General features: G+C 35.0%; 2 protein-coding genes and 1 pseudogene across 2 annotated transcripts; 2 read left to right on the top strand and 1 right to left on the bottom strand.

Moving 5' to 3' along the window:
* The first annotated feature begins 8292 nt into the window (after positions 1–8292).
* Positions 8293–11102, top strand: LOC120159241 (LEAF RUST 10 DISEASE-RESISTANCE LOCUS RECEPTOR-LIKE PROTEIN KINASE-like 2.1). Its single transcript, XM_039169880.1, has 3 exons — positions 8293–9156; positions 9753–9794; positions 9877–11102. Exons 1-3 carry the CDS (start codon positions 8607–8609, stop codon positions 11016–11018), a joined length of 1734 nt encoding a protein of 577 aa, XP_039025811.1. The 5' UTR covers positions 8293–8606; the 3' UTR covers positions 11019–11102.
* Positions 11103–15632: 4530 nt separating this feature from the next.
* LOC120159242 (BES1/BZR1 homolog protein 4-like) lies at positions 15633–18596 on the top strand. The gene is made up of 3 exons (XM_039169881.1): positions 15633–15887; positions 17687–18449; positions 18546–18596. Exons 1-2 carry the CDS (start codon positions 15672–15674, stop codon positions 18443–18445), a joined length of 975 nt encoding a protein of 324 aa, XP_039025812.1. The 5' UTR covers positions 15633–15671; the 3' UTR covers positions 18446–18449; positions 18546–18596.
* Positions 18597–18879: 283 nt separating this feature from the next.
* Positions 18880–23406, bottom strand: LOC120159204 (annotated as a pseudogene).
* Positions 23407–24020: the final 614 nt, after the last annotated feature.

Here is a 24020-nt window from a genome sequence, read left to right as displayed (position 1 = left end):
AGCTTCATCCAGATCCCATTCATTTCCAATGGGAGCAAACTTGTATTCATAAATCTTGAATATAGTTTCAAGTAAGTAAACCTGATCAATGAATCTCATATAGGGTATCTGAACAACAGAAGCAGCATCAACAATGGTGTGCGCACACGGGTATTTGAAAGTTTAGAAGAATCCACACTCGTATGTTTTTTCTCGTAAATTAACCATATAAACGTTGTGTATATGCCTTCCAATGGCCTCGCAAATTCTGATATACAGAATAATGACATTTCGCGAGAGAATCATATGGCACTCATCGCGTTGGAATACTGCTGGAATGTTTTAATTTTTTGAGGAGGTCTGGGTGGATTTGGTGGCCCCTTGTCATCCAGTCAGCTGCTTGTCTTCCCAAAGTTGCAAAAAAGTTGCCAATCTATAATATGTCACTTTACAACGGACGTGATAGGAAAATGGATCACTTTTAGTGATGAATTTATTGCCTCAGCCAAGTTCGTTGTCATGTGACCATACCGTCTACCCGTATCAAATGATCAAAGTCATTTCTCTTTTGAGATTCTAGCAAGGTAGTTGAAGCCCTCAGAATTCACGTGTCTCAGTTCCTGTATCAGGTCCTCAAACTCACATACGAACTATGTGTAGCCTATCAATAAAAAGTGGAACAATTAATTTGAAATACTTTTTGTAAAGATATGGTAAACCGAAAAAGGCGAATGAAATACCCATTCGAAGCACCATTAGACGCTCATCTTGACTCTTGAAGTTCTACAAATAGTTTGCGGCAATATGTCGTAAACAGTACCAGTGATAAATATTTAGGGCTTGGCAAGACATGCTCATACACTGGAGTGCGTATTTGATATTAGCGCCTCTGTCAGAAAAAAGACAAATCTCATCATCTCTATCATGCATCACATGTGATAGAACATATGTTTGTAAGTTCGTAAGGAAGAATTCCAAGAGTCGATATCTTTCTTTTCGATAATTGTGAAAGCGATAGGAATAGTTTTTCTGTTGTCGTCTTGTGCAACAATCAATAACATTATTTGAGTGTATCAACCATATAACCAAGTGTTGTCAATTTGAACAATCAGCTTGCATTGTTAGAATGCATTAATACATTACAGAAAAGTTTAAAAGAGCAGGTATAATTGGCAGACACCTTGTAGAACACGGTCATTTTTGTATGCCGGGATTGTTTCCAATTTCACAATTGTTCCTGGAATGTGTTTCTACATCAGTTTAAGCCATGGCCGCAATTCATTGAATGATTCCTCCCATATAGCGATGTAACTGAAGCAATACAGGTCGCAACCGTAACACGTGGATTTGATTTGAGCAGCGGAATAAAGGCTTCAGAAAGCACGTGCATATCTAATTTACGATGATCTTGATTTAGGATGTTGGCGGTGTATGTATGTGGTTGGACGTATTTTGTGAGTTTCCAAATGTTGTTCATCGTCTTCAACCGTGATACACGAACCCTTCAATTACATCCCTTCTTCTTGTGGAGATATTCAGCAATGTACTTATCCGTATCATTTTTTCATAGTTGATGTGACGGATCGACTTATATTGCAGTTCTTGATTGCAGCCACAACTTGTTCTTTTGTCCTAAAACTCATTCGTAAAAAGAGTAAATAAAATTGTCAACTTACCAATAAACAAATCAAAATAAATAATGAAAAATTAAAACATTATATTAACCTGAAAACCATTCCAACATATAGATCACCATCACTACGTTGATTGTATTGCTCAATGTGTGGGAATTGGGAAAATTCCAGAGCGTTAAATGCTTCCATATCAATTGTTGTAAGGTGCGATGATAGTTGGTAATAAGAAATAAACATTGCAGGAAGTGGAATCATTGTAGCCGTATCGTATTCTTCGTAGTCGTCTGCTTCTCACGGTATGTCAAGGTCTTCTGATTCTTCATAGAATGGCCTAACTCATCACCGTCGGGGTTGGGCTCCCTTATTGGTTTTTCGTCAGAATGATCCCCCTCAAAGTGGAATAGTTTAGCCTCGTTTAAATCAAAGTTAGCCACTGTTGCAAGCGTTCATCGATCACGAGACCGCTCATGAACCAGTTCCCCAAGATCAACGTCACATACACTAGTAAAAGAATGTATCCCCATATGTGTTGAAACGTTATCCACAGAAGGGATATACATTGAATATCGTCGAGATGAGAAATCATCGAATGGATTAAATATGGATTGTTGCGTAGTGGCATGTTCAAGTCAAACTCGAATCTAGTAATGCAAGAATACCTTGGCATCGAGACGATGATGCACCCAAATCATTCTGTGTACCGTGTGTACTTAACAAATTGAAGTCATTTCTTAAATTTCTCGTCGGACTGTCAATAGTTGGATCAAAGTCGAACTCCGCTCGTCTCCTACTTGGAACAGTGGTATCATCATCAACATCATAAAATAATGCATAGAACTCTATCGGCCCTCCAAATGAATATTGCAAGTGAGTGTTGACCATCATATGCACATCACTATTGTCCTTAACAGTGTATATCGTGTACGTTAATGGTTCTAACAACGTCGGTAGTCGATACTTCAAGGGTAACAATTTTGTACTGCAAGCATGTGAGACATTTTTCACTTCCTTCATCAACTTGTTATACGTTAACTTCGTTGGTAGCATTATTATCACATTGTGTACGGACTGAAACACGACACCAAGAGATGCATCATTGATCATTTCGTCATCGTAATATACCAAAGAAGTAAGTCGTTTTCTCTTCAATATTTTAGCTGAATTATTGCCCGATAATACTGAATTGTTGTTGTTTTATTGGCATTTAAGAACCTCACGGGTTGCAAGACTCGATTCCAAATAATGCGGGTTGCAGGGTGCGAGATCCTAGTATCTCGTGTTTTGCAAGATGCGTTGTTCTACTAACGTACTATAGATATCGCGGGATGTAGGGTGCGATTTTCACTGAAATATTATGATTAACTCAAAATAAAATAGTTTAGTACAAATATTTCAGTTTTGAAGAACGAAATAAATAACATCTACTAATGTTGATGTCCACCAATTTTGTATCGTGGTGGACGACGAGTCTGACTTAGACATAATTGAGGTTCCTCTTCCTCTTCAGCAATATCATCATTAGGACCGGCAATTGTATATGGAATCGATCCACCACTGGCACTGAAACCGGGACCGGTGTAGAATATGCTCTACGACAGCGTCTGCTCAACAATATTGAATCCAAAGTTAGCCGCCAATTGTATCGGTGGTGAATTCAACTGGTCAAAGAAGTTGGTGAGGAAACCTTCCGAGAACTGCCCCATTTTGTTGAAATTTTGATTGAGTCGAATGGGTGAAGACAGGGTCAGGGTTGTCAGGGGTGTCTACGGAGGTACAGGTGTTGTTGTCGATGAGGAGGATGCACCTTGTTGCTTCTTCTTCTCTGCCTTAACTCCCCCCACGTTGCCTCCCCGTCCGTGGATGACTCTGTGGAGGAATATATAATTCTCGCGCTTGTTCCTCATCGGTCAATATATGTGGCATCTCATATTATTGGTACCACCGCATATAATTGTATGTCATGTTGTGGTCGAAGATGGGTTGAGTTGTGGGTGTCCTCTCGAATCTTCGAACCCACTTGTTCAGATACACCATATTATGGTCCACTCAATTAATTTCCGTCTTCGCTTGTCGTGTCAATCGATACAACTCATCCAAGCAAGGTGAATGTGACGAAATTGATTGGACATAGTTAAATTGTTGAAGGACGCGATCGATAGGATGTCACTCGACTATCTCATACAAGATCAACGGGACTGACACGATGTACACGAGCGCATTAGTCACCCAAATCTCATGTGGTATAAAGTCGGCAATAACAACATCACAGTAAGGCGTCCACATGAACAATTAAAATTACATAACTTTGTTAGCTAAAAACATCAAATAAATTAAATTATTCTAAAATTACAATATAAAAGTTGAAGGAAAATATTTTGTTACCTGATGTCCAAACTTATTGATCAAGAGTCTGAAGTCTCGTTGATGTGTTGGTAAGTGGGCGCGAGAGGTTTCATCTGTCCACATATCATTAATATAATAGAATTGTATTATTTGTTTGTAATATTATAAAAATAGATAAAAATTATTTTTTATCTCTTAAGTAATGGAAATTCATATAAGACATGTGTTTTAAGGATTGGGCATAAAAATGGCATTCGAATCTAGGCCCACGATTGGAACAACAATAAACACCCTCCAATGACATTTTTCGTTGGATCTACGGCTCTACAAAGCTGCTTGAACAAAATGTCAAAACTGCCGATCCCCAACTTATATTTCTGAATCACTCAAATTTTGCAAATGATTCAACAACATTAGATGCACCTTATTTCTGGATTTGTCTGACATTAAAATCCCCCAATAACTCGTAATATGCGCACGAGAAAATCGCTTCAAAAAATTAATAAAATAATATAATTACTTCATTTCTAAAAAATTAAATAAATAAATTGAAATATTAATAAATATTCATAGACAAAAACATTTATATTTACCTCATTCACTTCATGCTCCGCATTCTGGGGTAGGTTCGTAAAATTTTTATCCAAAAATTTAATTTTTATTTTTCCACCATCACATGCCTTATCAGGCGGATCAATTCCGAGCAATACTTCACATATGTTTCTAGGGCGCCGTCAACAGCAGTAATAGCTACTCCATCAATAGCAGACCCATATGAAATACAATATCTTGCAGGGTACTAGTTGCCTTCCCACACGGTAAATGAAACGTGTGCGTCTTCGGTCTCCATCTTTCCATCATTCATAAGTGGAGGGTGCAACTTAACACTGTCACGAGTTATACTACTTATATATCCAAACCCGCTAAATGTAAATAGTCAATAATATCTGCATCTGGCGGTGTCACACGATTTATATGACACTCTAATACACATTCATATCTCTACGAAATATAAATATTAAAAAATTATTTAAATACCAAAATAAATAAACTAAATAAATAAATAAATAGAAAAAATATAAAATAATATTAATTATTTTACCTCGTTATTTCGCCTCCAATAATCGAATACGTGACTTTGATAATGTCTTAATAGACAGTCATGATATGAATCTTTGAATAAATGAAATAGATGGGTGTGGTGATGAATATGAGTAAATGACTCTATTTATAACCCTTTTTGCATCTGGGGAAGCGCAGTTTTAAATGCAACTCGCCTCCTGCAATATGTGAGTTACTTATTCTATTCTCAGTACCTCGCGGTTTGCAAGATACGAGATTGCTAACAGCTTTTATCTTTTAAATTTTAAAATATATTATAATTATAATATTATTAATTATTTATTATATTTAATATTTTACCCATATAATTTTTCAAAATTTACAAAATATATTATAATTATTTTTTATAGAATATCTATTTTAATTACTATATTTATATATTATTATATTTTAATTATTATTATATTTAATAATTAATATTATTAATTATTATTTTTATTATATTTATTTATTATATTAATTTAATTTATACATTTTAAATTAAGATGTTATACGAAATTCGAAAGAATCTCACGTTTCGAAATGCGTGAGGTTATTTTATCTAATTATTTTATTGGATTAACTGGAAAGTAAGCCCACTTCGGATGTATCTCACTTGGAAGATGCAAGGATTTAACAAGCAGTTTATAGGTCGCGAGATCATTTGATATGGACGAATTGAAGTTATATTTTCAAATAATTTATGGATGACTCTATTTATTTAAATAATTATTTATTTGAGATTTTTAATATAATATTGCCGAAAAGTGTTGTGTCTAGGAACTGATATGAACCCACCATCTCTCTTGTTTAATTGCCAGAAACGATGATTCCATCTTGGGATGAACGACTTGCAAGTACTTGTTCCTGCAAATTTGGCGAATGTTGATTTCGGTTTCGAAGATAAGTATTCATTAGCTTTCATGGATTTCAATTCAGTAAACCGATCGAAAAAGACTTGGGGATGGTGATGATTCTTCCCTTTTGGCACTGAGCTACCAAAAAGGGAGAAATACGGTATGTGGAAGGACTTGGACATTTCCCTGCAAATGAAGGACTCAAATGCAAAACATTTGTCATCTTCTTTCCAATACACCACGTCTCTTTCGATTGAATTTGCTGCCGCATTGATCCCAATCAGCCAACTTCATTTCGTCGATCATGAGCCTGACGAAACTTCGAATCGACTTCACAGTTTGTCGAAGAAAAGTGACGAAATGGGTCGGGTTTAAGCCGGAGAGGTCTAGATCGTCGAGCACAACTAACTGACCGCTTTGATTTAATCTCTTCTCCAGAACCTGTTTTGCTTATTGGATTCACCAACTTTCCTCGAAGAAAAATGATCTCGGAATCTTTGAGTCTCATCTGGGATTCCAGTTTCTTTCCCATGATTTTAAACGTCGTCGAAAGGCTCTTCAGTTCCTGGATTTCTGCTAAAGCCATCGCCTGTTCTGGGGAAAAATCGTACTGTTTCTTCAAGCAACACTGCTTCAATTCCGACAGCTTTTTCAAGTCGGAAACAATCAATCCATCGGCTTCTTGTATCCCTTCAGCATCGTAAGGAGATTGAGCGTACTGCAACTGAGCATATCCTGCATTAATAGCTGAAACAGCTGCAAAGATTTTCGCAACAAGTGCTTCCAAGGCCAGCTTTCTTTCATGCTCTTCATCATGTAATCTGTCAAATTTCTGGATAATTTCCATTCTCCAGTTTCGTTAGGCAGTTTAACCTTGTGAACCCCGTCGTCGGGGACAACCCCAGCCGCCTTCGAGTGCCGGTGAAGGACTTTCGATAAAGTTCGAGCCCATTTACTCTTGATGGTGCAACAGCCGTTGGCATCACAGCTTCTATCTGCAAATGCGATCTCAAGCAGACAATAAGTAAATAAGAAAGGGATAGACAGGGGGGGGGGGAAATGGGGGCAGACAATAAAGATCTATGAGAATAATGGCAATGATGAGGGCTTACATGAAAATAGGAAAAGAAAAATGAATGAACAAAACCGAGGTCTTTAATGGAGGACCCTTTAGCCTTCTTTTGAAACAAGTGAAGAAAAACGGTATACTCTTTCAACAAGGCGGGGAAAAATTGAAAGCCAGATGCAGAGGAACAACGGGAAGAAGAAGAAGAGCAAAATGGATGGAGATGAAATGATTCGAAGAGATGCTCGAAAGACGCGTTTAACGTTATCCAAGTTCAAAAGCTTTGAGAAGCTTAATAAATTATGCAAATGGGGAGAATCAAGTAGGGGGGAAGCATATAAAGGAATAAAATAAAGACTTACATTCTTTTTAGGATAAACTACCCCTTTAGTACCTAGGCTATTGGTTTTGATCCGTTTAAGTACATAAACTTTTAATTTTTTTAAAATCATACCTATGGTTTAGTTTTCATTTTATTTTAGTGTCCCGTCATCATTAAAAACTTAACGTGTTTCATACCTAAACTATTACTTTTGATTTGTTTTAGTATCTAAACTTTTAATTTGTCCAAAACTTAATGTTAAACTTTTTGTCAATTTTTTAACGGAAGATAATGAATATAATGATTAGTCGGGTGATAATTTTATAACTTATAATAGTCGAGTGACTCAACAGAGTAACACTCTATAGTTGGAGGACTATTTGTAACTTTTAATATTCGAGATACTTAATAAAGCGATACTCTATAGTCAAGGAATTATTTGTGTACTTTACCTTAAAATTAACTAAAAAGTTTAAATTAACCGAATTTAAATTATTAAAAATATTTAAAAAATTGAATCAAATCATATACACTTCTATAAATGATCTTCAAAGTGAGAAATCATGTACACATAGAAGTAAAGGAAGAAAAAAAAAGACCAAATTCGTCTCTTCTTTCTTGCTAGTCATTATTACAATATATAACTAGAAAATATTTTTTTGAATTAATTACTGATATTCAATTTATTGACTAACTAATTCAGATCGGATACTGCAGAGGCGAGCGTGACCTTCCCAACCCAGTTTGCTTCATTTGTAAACGCCAAGATTCGAACGCCTAACTTTGGTTAAGAGACCTAGTGTCTCATCCCAGAAAATATTTTTTTTGAAAAATGAAAGAAAAAAATATATAAACCACACCAGGCCCATCAATGTTAATACCAAGCACAATTCCAGTAGGAATATTTCACTTTCTCACTCTAATTATTAACAATAATAAAAGAAAATGGGGGAAACTTCCTTTCAACTTCTCCAAGTGCTTAGAATCATTTAAGAGCTTCATTAATCTATGAAGAAAATCTCTTCACAAACATTCGTAGCGTCTTGATCTTTTGTCATTATGAAATATCTGTCAAGTTCTTCCTCAAGCTACTGGTTTTCTTCACCATTATCATTCTATCGGTTCATGTTCAGTCATCATCAAGTTCAAGCAATGAAAACTATTCGGCCTGCAGCAAACAGTTCCATTGTGGGAACATAAAGAATGTAAGCTACCCTTTCTGGGGAGGTGACAGGCCCCAGAACTGTGGCCATCCAGAGCTGAAGCTAACCTGCACGGAAAATGAGCGAACCCTGATCTCAATCATGTCTGTAAGCTACAAAGTCATCGAAATCAACCTCGATTTACGAGCTTTCACGGTTGCAAGAGCTGATTATCTGCAAACCCTTTGTCCACAAGCCCTTTTCAATACCACCATGAACTTCAACATATTGAGCTACGCCTGGAATCTGGAGAACATAACATTGTACTATGGCTGCCCTTCGATTTCCGACATGTTTTCAGGGTTTCCAACTCGGTTCAACTGCAGTGGAACAAATTTGGTGAACTACTATGTCGTAGCATCTGTTTTTGGTAACCTATCGGACGAGGTTAAAGATGGGTTGGGATGTTGTACTAGCAATGTGATTGTTCCGGCTTTTTATACTGCAGCCGAGTCGATTAAGAGCAAACCAACTCCAGACACTCTGGTTTTGCCACTAGGTAATGGATTTGGCCTGAAATGGGGTGAAAAAATTGCTTCCAAATGTGAGGAATGCAATGGTTCTGGTGGGAGGTGTGGGCACAATAGGAGCTTGAATCAATTCACTTGCTATTGTCCAGACCATACTCATCTATCAACTTGTTTTCTATCAGGTATGCACTAAACCCACAAATTTTTTTTCTTTTTTCTTAGTTTTGTTGATCAAATTAGTCAAGTTTTGGAATTTCCTTGGTGGGTTTCTTTTCCCCTGGAAAAAGAACTTGAAAATTCTCCAAAATCTGCAACTTTTTCAACCATGTATCTTCTATCACGTGTGCACTAAAACCAAAGATTTTCCTTCTTTTTTCTTAGTTTTGTGATCAAATTTGTCAAGTTTTGGATTTTCCATGGTAGGTTTCTTTTCCCCTGGAAAAAGAAATTGAAAATTCTCCAAAACCTGCAACTTTTTCAACCATGTGAGTCAAAAACTGGGTTTTCTTTTAGCTCTTTTAGTGGTTTGATGACATAAACCAAAAGCATGGATATGAAGAACATTGGTTGCTATTATTATAATATAAACGCAGAAACAAAGTATTCAATCAACAGTCAGCTGTCGGCCACTTTTGTAATATAATTTATGTGACAGCATCAAATTTAAAGGTGACAAATAATGAATATTTTTTTATTCTAAAGTAACATGCTTGCTTTTGAAGATTAGTTAAATATGGGGTTTTTTTTCTCTTTAATTTTTTTGTATTTTATGTTACAGGGTCATCTAAAGGTACCATTTTGAAGATTAAACTAATCATAGGTAATTTATCATAATCATATTTGAAAAAAATATGAAAATAAACTAAAATTTGTCAGCTAATTGGGCCATTCATTTAAAACAGGGTTTGCAGTGGTTGGGGCTGCTGCTATGGTGGTTTCTCTCATGGTGTTTGCCTTGAGGCTTAAGAAAGGATCGTTGTCAAGTGGAATGCTGATGGGTTTACAGCAAAATAAAAGGAAAAACAGTGAAAGGATCGAGGCTTTCATCATGAGATACGGTTCGGATCTTGCTCCGAAGCGATATTCTTATTCGGACATCAAGAAAATCACCAAGTCGTTCAGAGACAAGCTCGGCGAAGGCGGATTCGGCACTGTCTACAGAGGTAATTTGCCCGACGGTCGTCTCGTTGCTGTTAAAGTCCTGAGTGAGTCGAGGGGGGACGGAGAGGAGTTCATTAACGAAGTTGCGAGTATTAGTCGAACTTCTCATGTCAATGTCGTGACGTTTCTTGGATTCTGCTACGACAGTTCGATGAGGGCTTTATTGTACGAATTCATGCCGAATGGATCGTTGGATAAGTTCATCTATCACCATGGATCCAGGGATCGACTTCGTGTGCTAGACCAGAAAACATTGTTCGAAATCGCAGTCGGGATCGCTAGAGGACTAGAATATCTCCATCAAGGATGTAACACAAGAATCTTGCACTTGGACATAAAACCTCATAACGTCCTTCTAGACGATGACTTCATCCCCAAGATATCCGATTTCGGTCTCGCTAAGTTATGCGAGCGGAAAGAAAGCATTCTTTCGTCGATAACCGCCCGCGGAACTATAGGATACATCGCCCCGGAACTATTCTGTCGAAACTTCGGTGGAGTTTCGTACAAATCCGATGTTTATAGCTACGGAATGATGGTGCTCGAAATGGTTGGAGCAAAGGAAAACGTTCATGTCGCAGGGTCAATAACTAGCGAAACGAACTTCCCTACATGGATTTACGAACATCTCCGAGACGAACCATTCGATCTCGAAGGAATCACGGTTGAAGATGAAGAAACAACTAAGAAGATGATCATAGTGAGTTTATGGTGCATTCAAACGAATCCGTCGGACCGACCATCAATGACAAGAGTGCTCGAGATGTTACAAGGAACACTTCAATCTTTGCCGATTCCGCCGAGACCATTCTTGTTTTCTCCTCCACGATCGGCCGGAAATTCCTCATCGGCAATATCATTTTATACCAGCTATTACCAGTAAGAATTTAACACAGTGTGTGTTTCTTGTTAGTTATTTAGAAAATTTAGTATCTTTAACCTTGATCATAATATTTCATCACAGTTTGATACAGTGGCGGAGCCACGGCTTGTTTAGGGTGAGTACATACTTGAAATCTGAATTTTCTTCGATTAAGTATTTATTTTACTGATAGTGGTCCCCCTGAAATTTTTTGTGCTTACCATAAAATCTGAGTTTTCTTCAATTAGTTACTTATTTTACGGACGATGTTTGACCTGAAATTTTATTTGTACCCGTCCCATTTAAAAATTTTATGTTGTTAATATATATGTATCTACCCTAAAAAATATTTCTGGATCCGCTACTGGTTTGATAGGATATAGGGTCCTGTGATTTATACATAGGTTAAAAAAGATAAATTATGCGTTTAGTACATATATTAGTTTTGGTCCGTTTTAATACCTAAATTTTTTATTTTTTTTAAATCATAGCTAAAGTTTAGTTTTTGTTTCATTTTAGTACTCCGCCGTTAAAAATTTTAGTTTTTGTTTCATTTTAGTATACTCGTTCAAAATTAAACATTAAGTTTTGAAAAATATTAAAAGTTTAGATACTAAAATGAACAAAAACTGATCGTTTATTTAACGGCAGGGTACTGAAATAAAATTTTAAAAACTAAACATTAGAAATGGTTTTAAAAAAATTAAAATATTAAATATTAAAACTGATAATTTATATATTAAATGCATAATTACCCCCAAAAATAAGCCCTTGTATTACATTGCCGAGTCATGTAAGGGTTTTGTAGATGAAAAATAGTATAAAATACACTAGTAGTCATTAAACTTTAGATTGTGTATTAGTTTTAACACTAAACTTTAAAGTACTTCAGTTTTAACACTAACTTTAGTTACTTTTCAATTAGAACATTGGACTGTTTAACCATTAATAGTTGGATAATATGGTAGTTGACATACGAACAATATACGTAGAAATAAGTTCATTGAATAGCTGTCGGAGGATATCAGAGCATAAAAAAAGTCAATCATTTAGATGAATTTTTGCCCTTTTTGAGTAGATTTTGTAGAAAATCAATTTAAGAAGAAGAATGAGATGTGAATGTTTTAATATTGATTTTACCGTGAATAACGACCGTTAATGAGAAATGATCAACCGAAAACAATAATCAAAGGAGTTAATGAATTTTTACAAATTAAAAATAAATGATCATGTTATCACGTCATTAACGATTTAACAATCCAATATTTTGACTAAACAAAAATTAAATTTCACGTCATCACGTTAAAATATTTTATCATTAATGTATATCAAAATTTGTAAACTTATAATATATATATATATATATATATATATATCTGCAAACACTTACATTTATCTGAAAATTCTTCACCAGCAATATATATTGAAAATAATTAATCTAAAAAATTATTAAATTATCCCAGTATTAAAAGAAAATATTTTTTTTTTATAAAGATTTAGTTTCGAGCAACTGCGTTTGAAGAATGTATGTGTTTTGTAATTAGTTAAAAAATTCTGAACAGACGCTATGTTATAATTACTCTAAATTAGAAAAATAAATAATCATTTGATTTGATTTTTAAATAGAATAATTTTTTTTTGAAAAAAAATTATTTTAATTTCAAAAATAACAAATGCAGAATTTCTAATAATCCTAAAGAAAATGGTAATAAAATCCAATGGAATTCCATAAAAGGGTAGGAAAAATAAATTTAAAGTCATAAAACATACCAAACATAAATTCGACTTTTGAGCCTTTTTTGTCGTTTTCAAAGTACAGAAATAAAAAAAATATCGACTCACCAAAACTAAATTATAAGTCAATTAACCCTTATTAGTATCATTATTAACCCTTATTATTATCATTATTATTATTTCAAAATATTATTTCGTGTTTAAATTATTAGGTCTCACACGAATCAAGTGACTTTTATTATAAAGGAATTCTTATTATTCTTTAAGAACCTCGGTTCGAACACCATAGATATCAGAGACATAAACCTTTAATATTAAAAAAATTAAAAAATATATCTAATAAAATACTATATTATAATTACTCTATATTAAAAAAATTACGGGTCCCACCTTATCTATTGCCACGCTAAGCTGTATGATCACGTGAAAGGGAGCAGCCCCCACCCCCGAGTCCGCATCATCTTTTGGTGGACCCCCACACATGGAGACACAAGGATCGGTTAGTTAACTTTTTGTTTATTTAATAGGGTAAACCACATAGTTGATCACCCAATTATTAGTAGGTTTCTGTTTTGATCACTGAAATAACTTTTCATATTTGGTCGTAAACATTACAAAAATTAATCATTTAACCATCTATCATTAATTATTAATAAAACTCGTTTTTAATTGGAATAATAATAATTTTAGTTCTCAATATTCCTATATTTTATTCATTTGATATTAATTCTAAATAATTTAACAAACTTAGTGTTATATATTTACATATTCTATAAAATTGACCCTAAAACACACTATCATCATCATCATCTCAAATGTCAAATATTTTTTTAAGATCCATGAATAGTTAAGATGCAAGATGAGATGCTGAAATCAATATATTATTAACACTTTACATGTCGAATTAAAAATGAGTCACATTGGTAACTCCATTAATACTTAACGGATGATAATCAAAATATCAATTTTTGTAACGATAGTGACTAAATTGAAAATAATTATTTTGATGACATAAATAGACACAAGTTAATAGTTCGGCAACCGATTCCTTTATTTGTTTCGAATCTTTGTCACCTTGGGTTGGGCCTAGAAATGGCATGGGATCCAAACCCGATGGTATCCAACCCGATTGTATAGGGTCGGGTTTTTTTAAAATATATTCGGATTGGGTTCGTGTTTCAATGAAAAATTTCCTAACCCGACCTAGCAAATTTTACCTTATATATTTATAAATAATTACAATAATGACTCTCTATATATTATTTTTTTCAATTAAATCTATATTTTTTATGAATATAAATAAAATTTTAAAAATATATTTATTTCGGATTAAACCGGGTCAAGTTTGGGTTTTATCTCAAAACATTAGATAGAATTCATATAAGTGAAGTCACCTCTAAACTCGAATCGAATCTAGAATGAAGGATAAATATTTTTGAATCGAGTTGGATTGAGCGAAAACCTAATTAAGCTTACCCATGCCCATGATCCCTAATTGGGCCGGTGGAGTAATTTCGCACGTGGGACGAACTTTGACACTTGTGACATTATCTTCGTTTCCCATTGAAGAGTCATCGACAAAGACGGTTGCCGAACCCATTGCAGGAGGATCCGCCACGGGTCACACTTTGGTCACGCATTGGGAGGGAGAGAGAAGGGGGGACTAACGCTTAACGTGCTGCTTTACCATGTGCATTTGCGTTTCTCAATTTGCCCTTTCCATTATCTTTTTCAATTTTTTTATTTTAAATCGATATTTAAAAAACAAATTTTATTTTAATCATAAAATTATATCATTAAAAGATAAATTAGTTACATAAATTAAACGATCTCGATAATAAAAAATATTATTATTATTTGAGATCTCGATTTAAGACTTGAAATGTTAGAAGTGTAAATGTTCAATATCAATAGTAAAATTTTATCTATGAATATATATTACTTTGTACTTATTCTAGATTAATAAAAAATAAATAAATTAGTTTCTTAGAAAAAAATTAAAATAGAGTAAATAAGAAATAAAATAAGAAATAGGATAAAGGTGGACACTTGTAGACATTAAGATTGGGTTTTAATTATCTACAAATGTTAGTATACAAGACTATATTTATTAATAAAATAATTATAAGGAATTAAAAAATGAAAATATTAAGTTTTTAGTAATATACGATAATTATAAGATATTATATTTTTAAATTTTTTTTAACTTATTAATAACATAAACATATTTTATAAGCACGACTATTTAAATTCAAATTTTATAAAAGAATAATATTTTTTACCATTAAAACTATTCAATAAATTTACATATCAATATTTTTATTACTCAATAAATTCAAATATCAACCTTTTGTACAGTAGATTTATTTGTTTATTATAAATATTAAATACGTTAAAATTTACGTTTATGTTAATAATAATTTCATCCTCAAATTAAAATTTGGTAGGGGGAAAATATTTTAATAAAAATTATTAATAAAATGTTCAACTATGAGTGGAAAAGTTGTAAATTGCAAAGAGATCAAGGGCAAAGATATCCAATCAGTGCAGTTTTAACAGACCATTTTCCAAGCGCTACCATTTCAAGCTTCCTATCAATGATACAACTTCCGTTTTCTTCCCGGGTTTTCAACTTTAACAACCCAAAAACCGTTTCCTTTTTCCCGGTCTGTTTCCGGTCCATCTGTTGATCGGAATCCACTTCCGGCTAGATCTCAGTCAACTCTGCTTCTGAACTTCCCCTCCAATTCACCCGTCAGCAAACGCCGGCGTTTTATATCTCCGGTCGTCGATCTAAAATTTCGAAACTAGAGATCCTTCTCCGATCCTTTATTTATTTTTATTAATTTGTCAAATTCTATTTTTTTTCTTTCGACCGGACAATAAAATTTTCTCTAAATTCAATAGTTATATCTTCGGTTTTTTTCTCCCTTCTTTGAAATGACGTCTGGGACGAGGCTACCGACATGGAAAGAAAGAGAGAATAACAAGCGGAGAGAGCGGCGGAGGAGAGCAATAGCGGCGAAGATCTTCGCCGGACTTCGGATGTACGGTAATTATAAGCTTCCAAAGCACTGCGATAACAATGAAGTTCTCAAAGCTCTTTGTAACGAGGCCGGTTGGACTGTCGAACCCGATGGCACTACTTATCGTAAGGTAAATTACTATCATCACCTAAACTTATTTTTTTTCTTTGTTATTTTATTGATTAGTGTTAGTAGGAAATAGATGAAGATAATGCTGATGGAACGGTCAATATCTTGTTTGAAATGAAAATTAACTGAAAATTGAGTTTATTAATAGCTTGTTTGAACTTCAACATTGCTTGTTTTAATTTGTTTGTGAATTTTTTAAATATAAAAGCAACGGAAAATTGCTTATTTCCTGCATAACTTGGCACGACGGAAGTCGTATCATTGAAATTGTACTTTTTTTATTAAATTTGTCTGGCGTATTTTAGCACGAAGATTTTAGTTTCTAGTGTAGTAGTAATAATAAATTAATATTCAAAAATGAAAAGAAAATCAAGTTAAACTGCGATCCGTATGCTGATTTGTGCCGCTCTTTGCGGTGCATGTTAATCAACGGAAGTCTTCCCGTGGTGCTAGCATACGCCGGTCCCGGCCGAATGTTGACATCGGAGAAACAGGAAGATCTGGTGTCAACTGCTAACATGCACGGCCTGAATCACTGACCGCGTTAGTTTTGTTTGTTGCAAGGTTAGAATCGTCATTTTATTAGTCCTCTCAAATCGTTCGTTTTAGAGATCTGGTCAGCCCTCTTTTCTTGTACTTTTTTTTTAACTTTCACTTTAGCCAACGCGTGAGGCGTGAAGCACCAACGAAAGATTCTTCTCTTTCTTTGATGGCCATATTCCATATAACTTGTAGTATTCCACTATTCCAGATGAGAAAGAACATGGGACTGATCATCCCAATTTTAAAAAATAACCCAAATTGCATAGATCTTGAGAAAATACCTAACTACCCTTGTTTTTTGCACCATGCCACCATGTGAACTTACAGTGAGTTTTGATATTATTTTTAGACCTTTTTTTAATTGCCAAGTAAAAGAGTCCGTTTTCAAGGATTTTACACAGTTTCCACTTTGAGATAACTTTCATTATCAGTTGCTCATACAATCATTTGGGGGTTTCAGACTTGGCAATCCGTTTGTTTGTAGTCTTTCTTTTGTTATAATTGTGTTTAAGGTGTTCTATATTTCGATATATTTTTATAACTTGGCGCATTTTATGTTACAGTAATTTTTTTTTGTTTTTTTGCTGCTTGACTGTATTTGTAAATTACAAAACCTTTTAGGCAAATTAGTACCACATTTTAACTTGTTTTGGCGTTCTTAGTTTTAATTACTCAAATAGTTTAATTAGTAAGGCCCCTATTGTGTACAATTTTGAAATAAAATATCAGAAGGACCATATCTTAGAACTGCAGCTTAAAGGGGAAATTGAGGTTTTTATAATGCATAAAGCAGTTGTCTGGCTCCTAAGCAAAAATTGAGGATAAATTTATTTTAAGAATGTATGATGACCATGCTTTCTTTTTTTATCATAGCGCAAAAAGATGAGTTTTTCAGGGAAGACATTGTGAGACTGGGATGTGATGGAAACAAGGAGTAATATGGCACAATTAATAAGCTCAAATTAACTGATATTGTACATAAATGAAATGATTTTGGGTGGAAAGTAAGATTATAGGGATGGAAAAGAAAGATGGAGTGAATATAATGATGCCCTACCATGGTGAAATTAATGGCATTCATAAGAAGTAAGAGCTCAAATTACACGTGTAATAAAAAGCTGGAATGAGTTTTGGTTTTCCGAGCTGCTATTTGTTTAAAATTTATTATTTCCAAAGTTGAGCATACTTTTACAGTAATGTTCATTGATCTGTTGCTTGTGCTTTTAGCGAACTGATAAAAAAAATTGATTTTGGCAGGGTTGCAAGCCTGTTGAGCGCATTGATATGGTTGGTGGATCTGCAACGTTGAGCCCCTGTTCGTCTTACCAACCAAGCCCTTGTGCTTCTTACAACCCAAGCCCTGCATCATCATCCTTTCCAAGCCCAGCTTCTTCTTATGTGGTTAATCCCAATGGTGATGTGAAAGCTCTTTTCCCCTGGCTCAAGAACCTATCATCTGCCTCCTCATCAGCATCCTCTTCCAAGCGTCCCTATAGCTACATTCACGGTGGTTCTATTAGTGCTCCTGTGACCCCTCCATTGAGCTCACCCACTGCTCGAACCCCACGAATCAAAAATGACTGGGAGTATCAGTCTACTCACCCAAATTGGAGTGCACAACAGCGGTCTTTCCTACCTTCTTCAACTCCCCCTAGCCCTGGTCGTCAGATCGTTCCCGACCCAGAATGGTTTACTGGGCTCCGAACCCCTCATAGCCGGCCAACGTCTCCCACATTCAGTCTTGTCTCCTCAAACCCCTTTGGCTTCAAGGAGGAAGTCTTAGCCGGTGGGGGATCCGGCATGTGGACTCCCGGACAAAGTGGGACATGTTCTCCTGCAATAGCTGGAGGATTAGATCATACTGCTGATGTTCCAATGTCTGAAGCTATTTCAGATGAGTTTGCATTTGGAAGCAATGCAACCGGGATAGTAAAGCCATGGGAAGGGGAGAGAATACATGAAGAATGTGGATCAGATGATCTAGAACTCACTCTTGGCAGTTCCAAGACTAGGTGAGTCCGAAAGCTTATCGAATAGATTAGCTAAAATCGACTTCTATTTTACAGCGTCACATTGTCCTGCAGATAAGAGCAATCCGCTTGAAAAAAAATCACTTTCTTAGCATTAACTTTGATCCCATGTTTGTTCGGTCGGGAAACAATAGGGATGGAGGTGAGCCTGAGCCTGAGCCTGAGCCGTTGCTCGCCCTTGATTCAGCTTTCATTAATTTTTGAAAATTTTAACTCTGAATTATATAAATATTAGTTTGTTCTCGAAGATAGTTTGTTCTCTGCTTTCTTAGCATGATTGTTTTCTTGTTTTCTCGAAGATGTAATGGCTCTACAATGACCAAGCCGCAAGCATCAAACATTAAACAAACCATCTCAAAAAAAAATTCGGATTCATTTGGTTTGCTTGACATGCAAGGTTTTAAAACATAGACCTCGAGTAGTTTTATAGTCCATCTATCTCTTTAAGTAGGAAGGGTTTCTTCCAGTATCTAAACTGGACCCTGGTGGGCACCTATTTTCTTCTGGGCAGAGAAGATAAAATGGAAATAACTCCGACTGGCTGCCCGAACTCCAAGCAACAAAACTATGCAAACTAATAAATCCAATCGAAGATTTGTCACAAAAAGAAATCTCACCTTTACTACAGCTGTATGTATAACAAGCAGCATAACCTCCAGAGCCACCACGAATGTCAGCTTCAGCAGCTCGCCCAACAATGCCAACAGCTGCACTCGAACCTGCTCCAACTGATAAATGCATGTTTCCACTAAATGTTGCAACGGCACTTTCATTTCCCAGTACAATAACGAAATCCGTAAATTCACCTCCGGCCTGTTAGATTCAAGAAAAAATAGTACAATAGATATAGGTACCCCGAGTCGGATTGGAACTATACATTCAAACTTGTGAAAGATATTGTTAAATGATCATCAAAACGGTTTCATCATCATAATCGGACAATATCGAGTTACCTGAACTCCTCAGCCAACACCCAAGGAAGTTATGGCAGATGGTGGAGACCCAGATCCATCATCTCTACGAGCAACAACCAGTCCCGTTCCGATATTGTATGTCACCATAACCCCAACCTTTGCAACAGTGAGAATCGCAAGGCCTTTTGCTTGTTTCAAAATAGCATCTGGTATGGACTTTTCAGGTTTCAAGGACCCGACCTGTGTAAAGTAACCAATGTGTCATGAAATGGTCTTATGAGATGAACACTTTCAAGTATTAATCTAGATGAGTTCAAATTAAAAAGTGAGACACCACCTTTCTGTAATTGGTAATAGTATTTGCTGCCTTGTAAATCTCATATTCCATTGATTGGCCCCAAGGAAAATTAAGCCATGACCTTAATGTACTGAGGTCTGTCAGATCGTGGGTAGGCAACTGAGCAGCACGACTTACCCAGTCCATCAAGTATGGTTGGACGGGCTCAAGTCGCACACAACAAACATCACATACTCGTTGTGGGTTCCCCATGCAGAATTTCATTGGTAACAGGCTCCGTCCCCTGGAACATTCATTGCAGAATATCCCACCGCAGAAACGGCAATGATGACGGGAGCGCATGATAGGATGGAACCGCACGTTACATAGCATGCAAGTGGAAGCAGCACTGTCAGCCAACCATTTCGGCGGCTCTGCTTCAAGTATTTCATTGAAGTTACCAAAATTAGCCTCTGCAAGTGTTTGAGCCATCTCGTTCCAAGTTTGTTCAAGAAGATGATTGGATAACCAAGCGATCCCACATCTTTGAACGTCACCTGAAGCAATAGCACTCACTTTGCCTCGAGCGGCAATTAACAACTCACTGAACACATCCCACATGGTCAGATCCTTACTGTCTCCTGTAAACTGATTCGAACCCAAACCATCATCAGGAAAGTGCCCTCCATTCAGGAAGAGGCCTCTATCCCATTCTTCATGTTTATTTTCAGTCATAGGAGGAACTGATACAAGTGTCCAAACTCCAGTTTCTTCGGAAATTGGGTTATCATAGTAAAACACTTTTCCTTGCTTCTGGTTTCCGAGGCCCGAAACAATTTCCACGTCATTGCGCCAGCTAACTCCAGGATCTACTTCACCCTCAGAACTTATAAGCTGCTTTCCATCTTGCACGACATTTTTATCGACCGGATTGCTTTCTTCTCTACATTCATCCTCATAACTTATAAGCTGCTACTCACTTAAGTTGTGTTCCACAACTTTTAAGGGTAGTACAACACCTATGTTTATTTGGATTCCTTAATTAATCCAAGACATTTACTTAGTCTAGTCCTTAAGGGTATTTTGGTCATTTTGGTACTCGATGTTATTCCAATCATTTTAAAGCTTGAGGATATCTATTTATTTCTAGGCTTGAGGATATCCATTCATTTCTGAGCTTGGTGATATTCTTGGGTCATTTCTATTCCAAGGGTAATTTAGTCATTTTACAGTTCTATGGTATTTCAATCATGTCCTTCCATCCGATCTTATTAATTAATTCAAACTTATTATCTATTCTAGTCTTTTCAAACAATTCTGACAAAAGAGCATAATCGATAAATTATTCTTCAGGTATTTACTGATAACTCGAAGATTTACGGATTATCAAGAACTTTCTGTATAAACGTGTAACTTAACGATGAAACTGGTAATTCATCGATTTAGGTATGACTTCTTGAGTATTTTTTCATTCATGGTCAATTCAAGCTACTTTTCCCTCTCAAGGGTAATTTCATAATTTCTTAACCATATAATTTCGATATTAAAATTCTTAACAAAGATAATTATAATTCAGAGATTCTAGGGTTTATATCTTTTTCGGATAATCTTTAAACTTTAAATTATTCCTTACCAAACTTCTAGTATCTTGTACAAGTCATCTTGAGTTTAGAAATTGATTATCCAGATTTTCTAAGCAAAGCTAGTATTTTCTATACACATCAGTAGTTTTATTAGATCAATACGTCTTTACAACTTCTTATCCAACTTTCAAAGTCAATTCTTGTACTTTTACAATATAAGGGTATTTTCGTAATTTTATCCAATCAGAGTATTCTCATAATTTCTCATCCAAATACCTTTAACAATTAACCTTTGATGATATAAATTTTAAGTTACATATCTAGGCTAATTCCTTTATCACTAATCACAGAATTCGTAATTTAATTCTAACAATTCCTCCATTTCTTATATTAATCATCTGAGCCGTATTCAATTATCGAATTTTTACCGCATTCATATTTAGTGTATGAATTAATTAACTAGCCAGATGAGACCAAACATTATCTTATTCATGCATTTATCAATATCAACTTGTTCCATAAAGCATAAAGATGTAGTAACCTCGATTTCCATGCCATATCGATCGACCATTTAAATTCCATTTGAACGCCCTCGATCTTTAATTCAACTTCCAATATTTTCCTCACGATCCAGGTCATCAAAATTACTAACTCGTATCCAAATAATTTCCCTCGCCATAAAAATAACTTATTAGAATCTAAGTAATAATTTGAGGACTCAATTGGTAAAATTAAAAACTAGTGTTGCCATCAAAATAGTTAATTACTTAAATTAGTGACTAAATTGATCTTGTAAAAACTATTATGTCATAACTATAACCACTTGGAAACTAAGAGACAAAGTAAATATCTCACCAAACTTGGATGACATACCTTGTGATTCACGTCCTAGCACTAAACCAGCTAGGACAAGGAGAAAGCCGGTGGAGAGCATGGATTTGAGAAGTCTGGAGTAGTTTACACCCTGGTTGAGAACTTTCCATGGATCAGCTCCCATTCTATCGAGCTTGTTATTGAAGGAAGTCTTGGAACCTCATACCTTCTCAAGTTTAACATAAACACTAGCGGTAGCACGATACAGATCAAAGGCCATTTGTTCATTTCCATCATCTTCGAGAATAACACATGCATCAGTATAGAAGTGAACACCATCATCGGGCAAATCATCATCCAAAGCACGGGCAGCCTTGGCAAGTGAAAGCAGACGCAGGTTGTAGCTGCTTGTGTTCCTTCTCCACCGGAAAGAAAATTGAATCGGCGTTACCAAATCCCCAAAACCGCTCACTTTGTTTTATTCTCACATGTCTCTATCTTCAGCTTTCCCTTCCCCCCCCCCTCCTCTACGTGCCCCTTTACCCTTAGATAATTAACACAACAAAGCTACAAGTATATGATACAAAGTCTTCAACTTTATTTTGTTGCTTTCTTTGTCAGACTCCAAAGACTTTTGTCTTCATGATTAAGTTTGTATGATAATTTTTTTTCAATTATGGAATGCCATTATCCTTATTTTATTCCTATTTCACACAACAATTTGTCCAGTGTCCACATTCTACCTAATTCATTATCCTCCATTTGTTTAATAAAATAATGGTCTAATACAACAATTATTTTCCAACCAACTTCATATTTAATCTAGAAAAACATAACCCCTAAATTGGGGTGTTACACAAATACTTGGAAATTACATCGATGCAGCAATGCGAACACACTACAATCGATCTTGAACATACATTATGACAAGCACAACATAAACTACTCAGAAAATTCCAGGACCAACAGTTCACCATGTCTTAGCTAAAAACGTTCTTAATGGTTCCACATTAGCTTCCATGATCGTAACGTAAGAGATATCAAACTAAAACTACAATAACACCCTACAATTTTGTTACACAAAGAAATACCAAGAGCAACCCTTAAACTTTAATGAACAAACAGATGAAATAAACAAAAAAAATTTAGCAATTGGGATAAAACCCCAAACCTTTTATAAATAACCCAAATTGGAAAAGAATAGAAACATGTTCACAAACTTTCCAGCTCCATTTCCATGGTTTTCTTGGCAACCAAACAGATATTTAACAAAGAGAATAGAAAAAAATACCGGGTTAGAGAATAACTTAGACTGGTATTCTTCTTGTAGAATTTCTGGGTATTCTATCTTCTCCTCCATTGATTGATTCCTCCCTATATTTTGAAACTAAAAAAAGGTTTTTTATTCGACCCAAAGAAGACAAACGTAATCGAAAACAGTACTACGGGATCACTTGCTGTAAAGAAATATTTAGCTCGGATTTTTCTCCATTTTTTTTAAGAAAAAATGTATTTGTTATCCATATCTATATGTTATCTTTATCTTTATTAAGATAAAAAATTTAATTAATTTGATATTTTTAGTTAACCAAATTTTGAAGTATTAGTATTTGATGAAATGAGAAAAACATAAATATTAAATTTAGGTTTAATATTAAATATAATTAAATTTAAAGTAAGTTGCATAAGTTAGGGATCTCAATTTAAGTCAAAATCGATGATTTCCAACTTCAATCAATATGATAAGGTCATTTTTTAAGAAAAATATATAGATTTGGCATAGGTCAGGTCGGGTGGAAGGTGAAATAACTCCGATCTAATCTGATAGTAATAATGTAGTTTCTTGAAATCATACTTAAATTATCAGTTTTTGTCTGTTTTAGTATCTAAACTTGACTTTACAAAAACAAGCCCAATTTTTTTTTGAGTAAATTACACATTTAGTATTTAAATTAATAGTTTTGGTCCGTTTTA

The sequence above is a fragment of the Hibiscus syriacus genome, unplaced genomic scaffold, assembly GCF_006381635.1.
Source record: "Hibiscus syriacus cultivar Baekdansim isolate YM2019G1 unplaced genomic scaffold, ASM638163v2 tig00111342_pilon, whole genome shotgun sequence".
Taxonomy (NCBI): Eukaryota; Viridiplantae; Streptophyta; class Magnoliopsida; order Malvales; family Malvaceae; genus Hibiscus; species Hibiscus syriacus.
Note: the sequence above shows the minus strand (reverse complement) of the source record. Positions and strands in the feature narration are given on the sequence as shown.